The following is a 14,144-nucleotide window of genomic DNA, read 5'->3' on the forward strand; positions in this document are numbered from 1 at the left end:
AAGAGAAGAAGAAATTATACTCTTATTAAAGTTAAAAAATAAGAAATAAAAACAGAGTTATAAACACAATTTAGAGATTAATAAAGAAAAAAATAAAGAAAACTCAAACTTATATTCTTAATATCTGTGATACTCAATCTTCTTATAACTATTAATTTTCTTCTTTAAAGAAGCAGAGAGTATCATGTCTGTGATATAGATAATTATTGTATTTAATATAAAGATCATCAGAAATACACAGACTTCAGAGAAGTCAGATATCAGAGTATATATAGTTATAGCAGAGTCTTAAAAGCTAATCATTTATATATATAATCAGATATCTCTTATAAAGCTGTGTTCACTCTCTCAGTTATACTGAAGTATTCAGTCTGAAAATAATTAAAATATAAAGAGAAGACTTATCTACTCAGATCAACTCTTATTATAAATTTATAATATTTATATTATCTTAATTATCTGAATTTTACAGATATCTGAAAACTCATCTCTCATTGATAATGAGATTGCAGAAATGCATCACAGTGTGAGAATCATTGATAAAAAACTGAGACATATTTATATATATCTGATTAGAGATTATATAGATAGAAGAGAGATAATTATAGATCTGTAAGACTGCAGAAGACACTAATAATATCAAGAGCTTTATAAGAACTATCAGCTAGAGTCTGTAAGAAATTACTTATAAGAAGACTTACAGTAAAGAAGAGAACTACACTACTTAAAGTCAGAGACTGATCTGAAAAAGATATGAAATTGACTGCTGATCTGAAGATCAGATACAGTGACAGAGCTGAGAAGAATAAAGATATAATTATAAGTGATAATATCTCTGCTTCATCAGCTGATAAAAAGTGATTAGAGAAGTTATGAAAATATCTATAAGAAGCTCAGCAGCAGTCAGATATTATTTACAAAGATATTGAAATTAAAAAAATTTTTATTCTTAAGAAGTTCTTGAATTAATATACAGATATTGTCAGAAATACTCTCTCTCTATTATCTGAATAAAAACACTTCATGAATAAATGAGAATACTCACAGTTTGTAAGAATGAAAGCTGTTATAGAAAAAGAAAAAAGAAGATAAAGTTTTACAGACAGATCTGAGATATTTATACTACTTTAAAGAGATTTACTTACACTGTGAGTGATTCTGTGAAACAGTAAAATTACTCTAGTAAATAAAAGTGATTATGAATTATAGATCTGAATCTTTCTATATAACTATAAAGAGTGATTACAGACTGTAGACATCTTAATTCTATAATTCTACAGAATTGATAAAAGAATGAAAAATTTCTCACAATTCTATAGTATTAAAGAATAATGATTTATAAGAATAAGTGAAAGATTAACTCATAAATACTTCTCTTTAATAAGAATAATCTTATAGAGAGTGATTCATCTGTGAGATAAATCTGTATAATAATTATATAAGAATCTCATGAAAATAATTAAGAGTTAATCAGAACTCTTCTATATAAAAGATATAAAATAAATCTATATAATAGTCAGAGAAGAATCTGTAGATTATAAAGAATCTTATAGAATAAGAAACTAAGTAACAGACTCTTTTTTCTTTATAGTAATAAGAGATTTTTCCTCACTAAGATTTTTTATAGATATGAAGAATTTTTAGTGAGTATTACTACAGTACTAAGCTGATTCTATGAAATCACTCAGTGAAAGAATTCACAGACAAAGTCTTAGAGAGAAAAGAGTATATAAGAAATTTCACTTCTCACAGATTCTTTATCTCTATTTCTATCTCTTATATAATTAATAGAGCTAGTGACTCTTGACTATATATAACTATATAGACTGGAGTTTATAAATACTATTCATAACTCAGCTTAAATGCTATTATACATTTAATCTCTACATTTTATCTTTTTACTGTGAATACTTTTAGTAGTTAATAGTACATATCATACTAAGCTGCAAATATCTGAATAATCATCTGCAAGCACTTATTCTTACAAATAGTTAACTGTATAAATATAGGAAAAACTCTGAGAACTTTTAGTTCTCAGATAGATATTATAGTCTCTGACTGTATATATCTATAATTGAAGAATAATAATAATAATAATTATAAGATTAGATTAAATAAAATTAAATAAGAAATTTATAGTCTTATTAATCAGTTTAGTAATTATAAACTCTTATAAAAAATTACATAGTAGTTAACTTTTTATAATAAAATTAACTATTTCAAGAACTTCTTTATTAAAAATAAATATTAATACTAATATAAATATAACAGAAAATAATAATAAAAAAAATTTAAAGAATTTGAAAAAAATTAAATAAAAATATAATAAATTTTCAATAGAGAATAATTTTTAATAAATAAGATATTTTTTAAAAATTAATAATTATATAAATAAAAATCAGTGATATTATTAATATAATTCTGTTTATAACTTGTTTACAATGATTTCACAGCTTATTCACTATTATATAATTATTAAGATTTATAATTCAGTGACAGTGTCACTAACTAGTATAGTGAAACAATCATAACTCAGTCATATAATAAGCCTACTTTTTTCCAGTATAATGACACTACAGGCGGTCACGTGAGAGTGTGCATTTTTTCAATCAATTATATCACAGAATAAGGTCTACAAGATCGCACCTTCTATTATAATCAGGTTTTGAAAGCAGTATCTAACATATTGTTTCGCTTCGCTCCGTAAATAATTGATGACATGTAGACTGACTGTCAGAACTATGAATTTTATATTTAATCTCATTTAATCTGATCTTATACATTTCTTGATGTGAATTCTACTGAGACTGACTATTAAAAAAACAGATAAAGTGACTATATATCAGATCTTAAAATGAAATCATGACTTGAAAAAAATGAGAAAGTGATCTCATTTAATTTCATTTAGTCTCATTCTTGATATAAAGTTACTATTTTTAGACATTTTAAGATTTTTTTTAGACTATTTTTAATTTTTTAAAAAGTAACACTTTTTAATAACACTTAAATGAGATTTAAAGTCATTTAAAGCAATAAAAATAATTTAAATTGAGAAGTGAAAATCATGATCTCATTTGAAAAATGTGACAAGAGTAGACAGTAAGTCTCACTGAGACAGTATGAGACTACTATCTAATGTTAAAACTGTGTAATGGGATCAGTCGAATTGGTAATGGGACTATCAAAAAATCTGGTCCTGGTCCCAGACACGGTCACACGGTCAGTCTAATGACATGTGACACACATGGAATGATGGATTCAAAGTGGAATCAGTGAATCACTGAGAAATGAGCCCTACGAGAAGTCAACCTCGACAAATCGAAGAAAAACAACAAAAATAAAGAAGAAGAAAAAAGTACCCATCAATCAACCCGAGGCGGCGTCAAGTTCGCATGGCATTTCCACCACGCCTTCATCCGTGATGTGATGCAGACAAAGGCAGGTTGAAAATGGTTCACCACTTGCTCTTGTCTGCACTCTGGTTTAAATTAAATACCTTGCGACCATCCCCCTCTCACACGGGTCTTTTTAGGAGTTTCGGTGCTGATTATTATATATATTATTGTTATTCCTATCTGTGATAGTATTTCCGAGGGAGAATCATCCAATTTCACCCCTACCCTACCAATGATTTAAGTTGCCTTTCCCTCCCTCCTTTGAAGCAGATAACTACGTCAACAGAGGTAGATTATCTTGTGCTTTTTGTCAAAAAATGGCCACCGACTCCCAGAACACTACCCTAGACATTGATCATGGCGAAACTAATTCCAGCTTTGGAGGTGACCTATAACTTTAAGATATATACCTTTTTTTTAGAATTCCTTTTTAGAATTCCTTTTTAATATTTTATATTTCAAAGAATTATGGCCGAAATCCATCTTCCATTACTTCCATCTCAAAATTGTCAACTTAAGAAGCGCACGAGTGCCCACCACCATCAATTATATACTTATCCCCCACCTGTGCTTCAGATGGCGACATGAACACTAACCAAAATCTCCCGCGGGAAAATACAAATTAATATAGAGAGAGCTAAACCACCTCAGTTACATCAAGCATATATAAATATCGCCTTGAGCAAGGGAGAAGATACCATGGCTATAAAGACGGCGCCTACTATGCCCCTAATGACGAGAAGGCGAACGAGGTCTTAGACATGTCCCATCATTCGTATCTCCTCATGCTGAATAAGAAGTTATTTCTGGCGCCCGTTGAGAAACCTCAGGTATATTTGCAGTTCTCCAGTCTTTGGTTCTTCCCGTACATTTTGTACAGTTCACCGATGTCATCGAGGTCGATTTTGCTGTTTGTTTGGTTTTGGGGGTCGCCTGTGACTGGGAGAATTGGGCGATGTTGGAACCATATAAAAGCGCCATTGGTGGTTATGTAGTAAGGAGATATGCTAACTATGTTATGCTACGGATAGACAGTCCTCGATCTCGGAACTGGAACGGGTATGTTGAGACGATATGTTTCCTATGTTCCCCCTTCCCATAAGTGTTTTGTAACTAACTGCAAACCCCCCCCCCCCCCCCCCCCCCAAAATAATGTCCCACCAAGTAATAGAGGCGTCTTGAGTCGCGTATTAAAAAAAAAAGAAAAAAGAAAAAAAGAAAAAAAAAAAAAAAAAAAAGAAAAACTAGGCATCTACGCAGGTATGCCCCGGTGTTTTCATTAGTGCCGCCCTAATATTTTAGTGGCATTCTAACATTCATTCTCGGGGGATCCGTGGCATTCTCGCGTTTGAGCGCGTTTTTCATTATGAAGCAGAATACATAGAATCAATGTAGAATCATATTAATATCTAGTATAGCCACCACCTGCCTGTATAACAGCCTGACAGCGAGCTGGCATCTCTGCTATAAGTTCTTGTAATTGCTCCTCTGTTATAGCATCCCAGACAGCTCTAATCACTTGTTAAAGTGTATTAGAAGAAAGATTCTTCTCATCTCTATGATTCTCTTGTATTCACTGCTTCATAAGATTCCATACAGATTCAATTGGGTTCAAATCTGGTGAATATGGCGGCCAATCTATATAGAGGTGATTTCATGTTCTTGAAGATCTTGAGAAGTCTCTGCTGCAGCATGCCCTGGAGCTCCATCTTGTATTAATTTCAATCCAGGATTCATCTGTATCCAACCATGGATAAGAGGGACTATACATTCGTGATAGGAGGTCTAGAAGGAGAATAGATTAGCACTATTTCTAGAATATTGTTAATCAATCATATTATCTTGTTGATGAATCTTACCTTGTTAATGATTCCTCAATCCTTTTCCCAGAATAAGCAGGGTCTCTTTGTAATTTCATTAAAAGCTCCCCAGAACATCCACCCCCGTTTTCTCTGAATCTTATCCATTATACAGGTAGGATCAAGTGCTTCTCCTGCTCTGTGAGTTACCCAGGTTCTTGTATAGTGGCCAGATTTAACCCAAGTCTCATCAGTTCAAAGAATGACAGATCACTGCTCAAATATTCAATTCTGATGCTTCAATACTCACTGAAGTGAAATACTCTGAACATGTATGAATAGAGGTGACTTTTGTAGAGCTATTCTGTGAGAATAACCTCTTCTCTTTAGTGCTCTTCTCAGACACTTCTCATTGACCTCAAGATGAAGAACAACAATGAGCTTTTTATATGACCTTTGACAGTTGATTTTGAAGACAGAGATGAATTCTATAATCTTATTCATCTGCTCCTCAGAAAGTTGACTAGGACAGCCAGTATGCTTCTTAGAAGTAGCTATTTCATTTTCACAGGTGTATTGAACTCCATGATAAGTAATCTCAAGATGATCAGAGATCTTTTGATAGGTCCAATTCAGTCTGTGAAGAAGAAGGATATCTTGATGTTGATCGCGGGTCAATCATTTTGGAGGAGTAGCAGGAGGTTCAGGAGGTTCTGATGGTGGAGGTGCAATAGCAAATAAGTCCATATTGAATCAGAGAATGATAATAATGAGTATAGGAATCGCGTACGTATGGAATAAGAATAATGAATGAGAAGCTTGCTTCTTATATTATATGAGGATATTTAGAGACGCGGCACCCCAGAATGAACATTAGAATGCCACTAAAATATTAGGGCGGCACTAACGAAAACACCGGGGCATACCTGCGTAGGCCATCGATTTCGCCGAAGAGCACCCACAAGCCAGAGTAATCGGCACCGACCTATCCCCCACCCAACCCACCTGGGTGCCCCCCAACGTCTCCTTCATGATCGACGACTTCACCGAATACCCCTGGACCTGCGAGGACAACTCGATGGATTTCATCCACGCCCGCGACCTCTTCGCTTGCGTGCCCGACTGGTCTCAGTTCCTCGCGCAGTGCTACCGAACCACCAAGCCCGGTGGTTACGTGCAGGTGTTCAACCGGGCGGTGTGGCTGGAATGCCACGACGGCTCGATCCCCGCCGCCGAGAAGCACGCGATGAAGCGCGAGTTCCGCGAAGCGGGCGAGCGGCTAGGGAAGACGGCGACGATCATCGAGCGGCAGCGCGAGGAGATGGAGAAGGCGGGCTTTGTGGACGTCACGGAGACGAAGTTGAAGATGCCCCTGGGCACCTGACCGAAGGAGAAGGCGCTCAAGGAGGCGGGTAAGTTTTATTATCTGGAGTGTCTGCAGGGGGTGGATGGGTGGGCGTTGGCGCTGTTGACGTGGGTGATGGGTTGGGATGTGAGGGAGGTGCAAGTGCTGCTGGCGAAGCTGCGGGAAGCCATGGCGGATCGGACTTATTCATTCGTATGTGCCTCTTTCGATTGTGTATGGACGGAAACCGACGGCGTGAAAGGGCTGTGAATAGAGGTTTGTGTGTTTGTGCACTCATGGAAACCCGTTGAAACGGGAAATACATAGTGGACACGATCCGCAATTATCTAGGGGTTGAAAAGCGACGGCGCCAAAGGCTACTGCGCCGGAGATGAATGCCCCAGCGGGCCGCGGGTGACAGAAAAAGTTAAAAATTAGGCGTTGGTTAGGTTAGCCTTAGAGATATCCCACAGCAGTTGAATTAAACTAGAATCTAGCGAGAGGGCTTGAAAGTTGAGAGGATCTGGCAGGTTAGAAAGCGCCTATTTATGTGAAATGGGAACCGTTCTCAAGAACAAAAAGTCGTGATTTGAATTATTTTCTGTTCTTGTCAGGGTACGAAAGAAAATATTACATTTGCTGGTGTCCGACTCTCTCAAGGCCATGTTTTATATATGTTATTTCCAGCGACGCCATGAATGCTAAGTGAACACACTTATGTATGAACTCCAGCACCTATTAGTTTTATAAGATCATTAATCACCTCAATTTGGCAGTTCGATTCTGGCCCATCTTAACCAGGCAGAGTTTCTTCATTGGGGGGAGCTATTAATAAGAAATAAATAAATAAATAACAGTCATGCTAACCCTCAGCTCCCTCTTATACCCTAGAAATGAAAGAAACCGAACCCTAGCAGGTCCGTAAATTTGCCTGGAGATTTCAACACACAACACCAGCAGGCAATTGGGCCCGTATCGTCTCCTTTTTTCCCCTCCCAGTCTCCTGGGGTATTTATGTTTCAACTGCCAGGAGGACAACAGGAGCATGGATTATGTATATTAACCTGTGGCTTCCCAAGAGTTCATTGCTGTTCAGTGTGACTGTTCATAGCAAAATTTGCATCTCATACTTCTTTAAAAAAATGATGGATGGATTTTATGGCCATTATAGAGATAGACATGTCTATAATTCTTTATTTTGCTGAAGGAGGGTAATTAAGATAAAAAACATTACGGAGTAAATATTAAGTTATTATCTCCAGCCACCCATAGCTCTAGTGTTTGTCCACAACAGACTCTTTCAAGTATGGAGTGATTAGTTAAATGTTCTCTCCTTTGTATATCAAGAAGTTCTGTGAAAATTCAAGGCCAACTTTTTTCTTGAGCTTGAGGGGTATTAGATTTGGCTCTGGCCCAAAAGTATGACCTTCAACAAAAGGGCTGATATATATGAAGCAGAGAAAGGTATTTCAGGTCTGCTTGTTGTCTATGATGACAAGGCTGTGCCTGGCTCAAAAGGCACGTCATCGTCAAGACATTTCAAAGGGCTTCTTTCTTTCATTCAGGGAGAATGTTGTGGTATTTTTAGCACTGCGCTCAAGCCTCAAGTATATAAAACACACAAAGATGAAGAATCCTGGACAACTCCTTGAAGTGTAACAGAAATAAGAAAACAGATAAATAGATAAAAAGCGCAACAAGGAAGAGTAAGGGAAAAAGAAAGTAAAATTACTGTACCATGTCCAGGAATGAAAGAGCCCCTTTTCTCCCAGAGCAATAGTTAAGAACAACAACAATAGCATCTAAACTGCTCTTTTGTATCCAGGCCAACACTAGGATAGGTTGCTTGGTTGGTGTCCATTGTTTCTCAGCCCCAGCCAAGTAGGAATCATAATATTGGATCGAACGATTCAGATGAGGAAGTGCAGGCCTAGAGCACAAGGTCTTTTTGCACATCCATACGCATACATATATACATATATGCTGCTGCACAATACTTCCAGTCCATCAAGCAAGCGAGGAGCTTCCTTCTTCCATGATTTGGTCAAGTCAATAATGAGTGTTTTGGTTTCATTGTTCCTCAAACCGCATCCAGCCCCTTGTGGGGGGTGGTTGTGTTGGGGGTATTTTTGGAAACAACGCCGCGCCGTATGTAACTTTCAATACACAGCCCTGTACCATACATATATAGGTCTTCTTCCCAGGGTCGGGTAACATCCGTACGCGCGTAAAATATCATGTGAAATACAGTACCAGTAAGGTTACGCGGTGGAGACGGGGATGGGCTTATATAAGCAGACTTTTCTGGAACACGCCCAGTCCAGATCCGGAAAGTCTTGGCTGTCAGAACCCCCATCGCTTCGCCCATCGCTTCAATCAACTTCCAACTACTTCATCAGCTTCATTTCGTTTCCCATCCTCCGCCTTTGCCTCTATCCCCCAACTGCTATCCCCGTGATACCCGCCGTGTGCAGTCCAGAGACAAGACATCCCCAGACACACCACAACATCGCTCTCGACGTAACGCTTTTATCTTTGCTGGCCAACGAAAAAAAGATCGCTGTTGTTATCCAACTGCCACGCAACCGGCCCCTTCTTAATCGCTGTTACCTAGCCCTTCACATTCCTCATCAGCCATGGCCGACCGTGAACAACCCTACGATCCTTATATCCCTTCCGGATCAAACCAACCGCCAGGAAACAGTGCAAATGGTGGAAATCAGAGAACAGCAGCGCTCCAAGCGGTGGGTTCTATTCCCCCTCCCCCCCTCTCCTTCGTGTAACTGTCCGGCGTGCGCGGCTCAGGTCAACATCCGTTCAATTTGCGATCGCAGGAAACTACTTCGCCTAAATCGAGAAGGTTCTGCGCCGTTATGGCCCTCTTTCGCAAGTCGATGGACTTGATTCTATCCATCGATTTGTGGGAGAAGGAGAGAGAGAGCCTTTTCCCCTCTCCGATTTAGCCAACAATAATTCGCTCTTACTTCTTTAAAAAAATCCATTTCGCTGACCTTCATTATCCTTGTCGTTTCTCTCCTTCTAGCAAATCGATGATACCGTCGGCGTAATGCGCGAAAACATCAATAAAGTCTCGCAGCGCGGCGAAAATCTCGATTCGTTGCAAGACAAGACCGATAACTTGGCTGTTTCCGCCCAGGGATTCCGTCGCGGCGCCAACAGAGTGAGAAAGCAGATGTGGTGGAAGGACTTCAAGATGCGCATATGCATAATTGTCGGCATCATTATTCTGCTTGTTATTATTATTGTGCCTTCTGGTATGTGACATTCCCTTTCTCCCCCCACTCTCCTGGATGGCTCGGATATCTCCAGCACTGTCTTTTTATCACCTTGGCGGACGTTGTTTTGGTGCGTAGAAACTTTAATAACTAACTGTACTTTGTAGTTGTATTGAATAAGTAATTTGGGCCGGCGGTCGCATTCTTACGCATGCTCGCTCAAGCACGGATCTTAGTCCGTTCCCTAACTGTACTCCCTCTGACGTCGGTAGCGAAGTGGCTGGTTTTCACGGATTGCGTTCCTTCGGGTCGATGAATTTTGTGTCCGATGGTTTTTGATACTCCTTGTTCTGTCTTGTTATTCCTGTCATGTCCTTGTCCTGGCGCAAGTTGCTTTTTAATTTTTCTTGTTTCCCTTTTTGTTCTTGGTCATTTATGCTGTTCGTTTTCCCTTGCGTTTTACCCTTCCCCTTGATACATGCGCGAGCTTTTTGGCCAGATCCCGTGAAAAAAACAAACGTTAAAACGAACTGGGTGGCCTAGGGGTAGACGCAATGGAATTGTATATGATACTGGCGATTTTAAGTTGTTGTTCCCTTCCCGCTCTCATTCTTGTGTGTCATTCCTTGCTGCTAGAAGCTATACTAATGAAATGTGAAAAAGCCCCACAATCAAGCATACAAGTGAACTGTAAGGCCACTCAATGGTTGAACCAGCGGTGAGGGATAGCAGACGCTGCAAGGCTGGGTGGAGAGTCAAAATGTACCCCCTTGCAGAATCCTGGGTTTAATTGTAATACATGAAATTTGAAGATCCAAATCTAGACTAGACACGGCAATAGGAGACGTTCTGGAATCATAGCGCTATAAAAAAGTCAATGGCTCCACACAGGTCTTGCAATCTTATCAATCAATCTCCGTCATTTTTGCCCCAGAAAACTGAGTTTCGAAGCGACAACTTTTCTAGCCTGAAAATTTTGACCAAAAGCCCAGCCAGCGTCAACATCTGATTTTTCAGTTTTCTACTGATAGATAAAATTATTGGAGACTTTAAGCGGATTTTGTAGTTTTTCTTTTCTTTTCTTTTTTTTCTTTTTTTTCTTCTCTGTCCCTCGCTCTGTTGTAACTTACCGCTTGCGCAGATTAGCTCCGGGAACGGCCCACCTCGACGTCCAGTCATATTTATCCCTCCAGTTCACAAAAATTTACCCTCAACAAACTCCCCAAAAAACCACAACATCCCGTCTGCCACCCTTTCCATTAAGATACCAAGGTGCATCTAATCTCTCCGTACTCAATTTGGCTATAGTCTATTCTAGCATTGCCTTACCTCTCTGAAAGCTGCCGCATGTTTGTCAGCAAGATGGTAGCAGCTCGGCTCGGTGCGCATGGAGCTCTCGCACACCCCCTCATATCCCTCTCCGTCCCTGCCAGACGACTCCTGTCCTCAGCAGCAACCAGGCGATTTACTCCAGCATGTACTGCTCTTACAGCCGCGTCGTCTCATCTGTCTCTATCCTCCTCCTCCCCTTCTTCCCGACTTGAACGTCGCCATTATTCCCCCCAATTGCCGCCGCATCTCTCCACCCGCTCGACCGTTGTCCAGCTACTGAGCAACATTGGGTCCAAGAGGGAGGTCCAGCAGTACCTATCCCACTTCACTTCTGTCTCTTCGCAGCAGTTCGCCGTCATCAAAGTTGGCGGGGCCATCATCACAGAGCATCTGCAGACTTTATCGTCTGCTCTTGCCTTCCTCAACCATGTCGGGCTCTATCCGATTGTCGTCCACGGCGCTGGGCCACAGCTGAATAAAATGCTTGAAGCTGCCGGAGTAGAACCGCAATTCGAAGACGGGATCAGGGTTACGGATGGGAAGACGCTGGCGCTTGCGAGGTCGTTGTTCCTGGAGGAGAATCTGAAATTGGTGGAGGAGCTGGAGAGTCTGGGTGTGCGGGCTCGACCGATTACCACGGGCGTCTTCTCGGCGGACTATCTTGACAAGGAAAGGTATAACTTGGTCGGCAAGATTAATGGCGTTAACAAGGCTCCCATTGAGGCTGCAATTAACGCTGGATGCCTGCCCATCTTGACTTCCATGGCTGAGACACCCGAGGGTCAGATTCTGAATGTCAACGCGGACGTGGCTGCTGGTGAGCTTGCGAGGGCGCTGCAGCCGCTGAAAATTGTCTATCTTGCGGAGAAGGGAGGGTTGTTTAATGGTGATACTGGCGAGAAGATCTCTGCCATTAACCTGGATGAGGAGTACGATCATCTGATGAAGCAGTGGTGGGTGCGTCATGGCACCAGACTAAAGATCAAAGAAATGAAAGAGCTGCTTATGGATCTTCCTCGAACGTCCAGCGTGGCTATCATCCATCCTGCGGATCTGCAGAAGGAGTTGTTTACGGATACCGGAGCGGGGACTTTGATCCGCAGAGGCAACAAGGTTCATATCAAATCTTCCCTGGATGAGTTTGAGGACATTAAATTGCTTAAGAATGCCCTCGTCCGTGACCGTGAGGGATTGGATGCCAAAGCCACCGTTGATAGATATGTGGAGTCATTGAAAAACAGCGAGTTCAAGGCCTACCTGGACGAGCCTATGGAAGCGCTAGCTGTGGTTTTGCCTCCAAAGCCTGGCTCGTCTCTTGCTCAATTGACGACTCTCAGCATTACCAAGGCTGGATGGCTGAAGCAAGTTGCGGATAATGTTTTTGCCAGTATCCAGAAAGACTTCCCCAAGCTCGTCTGGACCGTTAATGAGAATGATGAAAACCTAACATGGTTCTTTGACAAAGCCCAGGGGAGTTTGAGCCGCGGTGGTCAAGTGCTCTTCTGGAGTGGTATTGAAAGCGGTGACGAAATCAAAGAGCTCATCGCGGAATTCAGCAAACATGGCAGCGACATGCTTGGCGGTAATGCTCTCGAGTCCAAGTTCCAACAGGCTGCACAGGCTGCGTCCGGACAGCCCGTCGCCCCTGGACTAGCAGGCCAACAGAAACGCACATTCTCAACCTCTCCCGCGTCGAGCATCCTCCGTGCGGAAAGACAGCGACCATTTGGCGCTGGTAACTACCAGTCTTCTCGATCATATACTACCACCAACCCAAACCCCCCTCTTGGCCAGAAAAATGTGTCGAACACCAAGCCCTCCAGTGTAGCCCTTATCGGCGCGCGGGGATACACGGGACGCGCTCTCATCAGTCTTATGAACGAACACCCACACATGGATCTCCGACACGTCTCTTCCCGCGAACTCGCCGGCCAAGAGCTGCAAGGTTACAGCAAACGAAAAATCATCTACGAGAACCTCAGCGCCGACGATGTACGGCGTATGGCCGAGAATGGCGACGTCGATTGCTGGGTGATGGCGTTGCCCAACGGCGTCTGCAAGCCGTTCGTCGACGCCATCGACCAGGTCGACAAGGAGAAAGCCGTCATCGTGGACCTCAGCGCTGATTACCGGTTTGACAGCAGCTGGACCTACGGCCTGCCCGAGCTAGTGAGCCGTGCCTCCATCGCTCAAGCGCTCCGCATTTCCAACCCGGGCTGCTACGCCACGGCTGCCCAAGTAGGCATCGCGCCCCTTGTTCCGCACCTTGATGGGCGACCCACTGTTTTCGGTGTGTCTGGGTATTCGGGGGCGGGGACGAAGCCCAGTCCGAAGAATGATGTCGAGCACCTTACCAACAACCTCATCCCGTATAGTTTGACCGACCACATCCACGAGCGGGAGATTAGCACACAACTTGGCGTTGAGGTTGCGTTTATTCCTCATGTCGCGTCGTGGTTCCAGGGTATTCATGTATGTTTCTTTTCTAGGGAAAAAAAAAAAAAAGAATCCTAATATCTCTGTGTTCTTATTTATTCTGGCGGTTGGCTGACATATTTTTGTATAGCACACCATCAACATCCCCCTAAAGGACACAATGTCATCCCGTGACATCCGTAATCTCTACCAGGATAGATACGCTGGCGAGAAGCTTGTCAAAGTCGTTGGCGAGGCGCCACTTGTGAAGAACATCGCCGGTCGCCACGGAGTTGAGGTTGGAGGCTTCGCAGTCCACTCGGGAGGGAAGAGGGTGGTCGTTTGCGCCACGATTGATAATCTGCTGAAAGGAGCAGCAACTCAATGTCTTCGTAAGTTTCCTAGCTACATATCTTTTTTTCTTCTCGTGTTCTATTTAACCATTTGAGCTTGATACATTTTGTGTTGATATAACACACAAAGTTTTGTGCTAACACTTGGCCAAAACTAGAAAACATGAATCTCGCACTTGGATATTCAGAATACGAAGGCATCCCGTTGGACTAAAGCGAAGGTAGTGAGCGAGCTCAATTTAGCCTGAACCAGTTTCAAACAAATTATG

The 14,144-nt window shown here is 41.5% G+C and overlaps 3 protein-coding genes across 3 annotated transcripts; all 3 read left to right on the forward strand.

Annotated features, from left to right (window-relative positions):
• Positions 1–6,224: 6,224 nt before the first annotated feature.
• BDCG_06781 (TAM domain methyltransferase) lies at positions 6,225–6,578 on the forward strand (the record flags this gene model as incomplete). Its single annotated transcript, XM_045422531.1, has 1 exon — positions 6,225–6,578. One exon carries the CDS (start codon positions 6,225–6,227, stop codon positions 6,576–6,578), a length of 354 nt encoding a protein of 117 aa, XP_045278155.1.
• A 2,274-nt stretch (positions 6,579–8,852) lies between these two features.
• On the forward strand, positions 8,853–10,706 carry BDCG_06782 (vesicle-associated membrane protein 4). Its single transcript, XM_045422532.1, has 3 exons — positions 8,853–9,283; positions 9,583–9,814; positions 9,943–10,706. The coding sequence occupies exons 1-3, from the start codon at positions 9,176–9,178 to the stop codon at positions 9,957–9,959; spliced, it is 357 nt and encodes a 118-aa protein (XP_045278156.1). The 5' UTR covers positions 8,853–9,175; the 3' UTR covers positions 9,960–10,706.
• Positions 10,707–11,122: 416 nt separating this feature from the next.
• On the forward strand, positions 11,123–14,089 carry BDCG_06783 (protein Arg-6, mitochondrial; the record flags this gene model as incomplete). The annotated part of the gene is made up of 3 exons (XM_045422533.1): positions 11,123–13,579; positions 13,674–13,914; positions 14,034–14,089. 3 exons carry the CDS (start codon positions 11,123–11,125, stop codon positions 14,087–14,089), a joined length of 2,754 nt encoding a protein of 917 aa, XP_045278157.1.
• Between the last annotated feature and the right edge of the window lie 55 nt (positions 14,090–14,144).

Source organism: Blastomyces dermatitidis, assembly GCF_000003525.1.
Source record: "Blastomyces dermatitidis ER-3 genomic scaffold supercont1.7, whole genome shotgun sequence".
Classification (NCBI taxonomy): domain Eukaryota; kingdom Fungi; phylum Ascomycota; class Eurotiomycetes; order Onygenales; family Ajellomycetaceae; genus Blastomyces; species Blastomyces dermatitidis.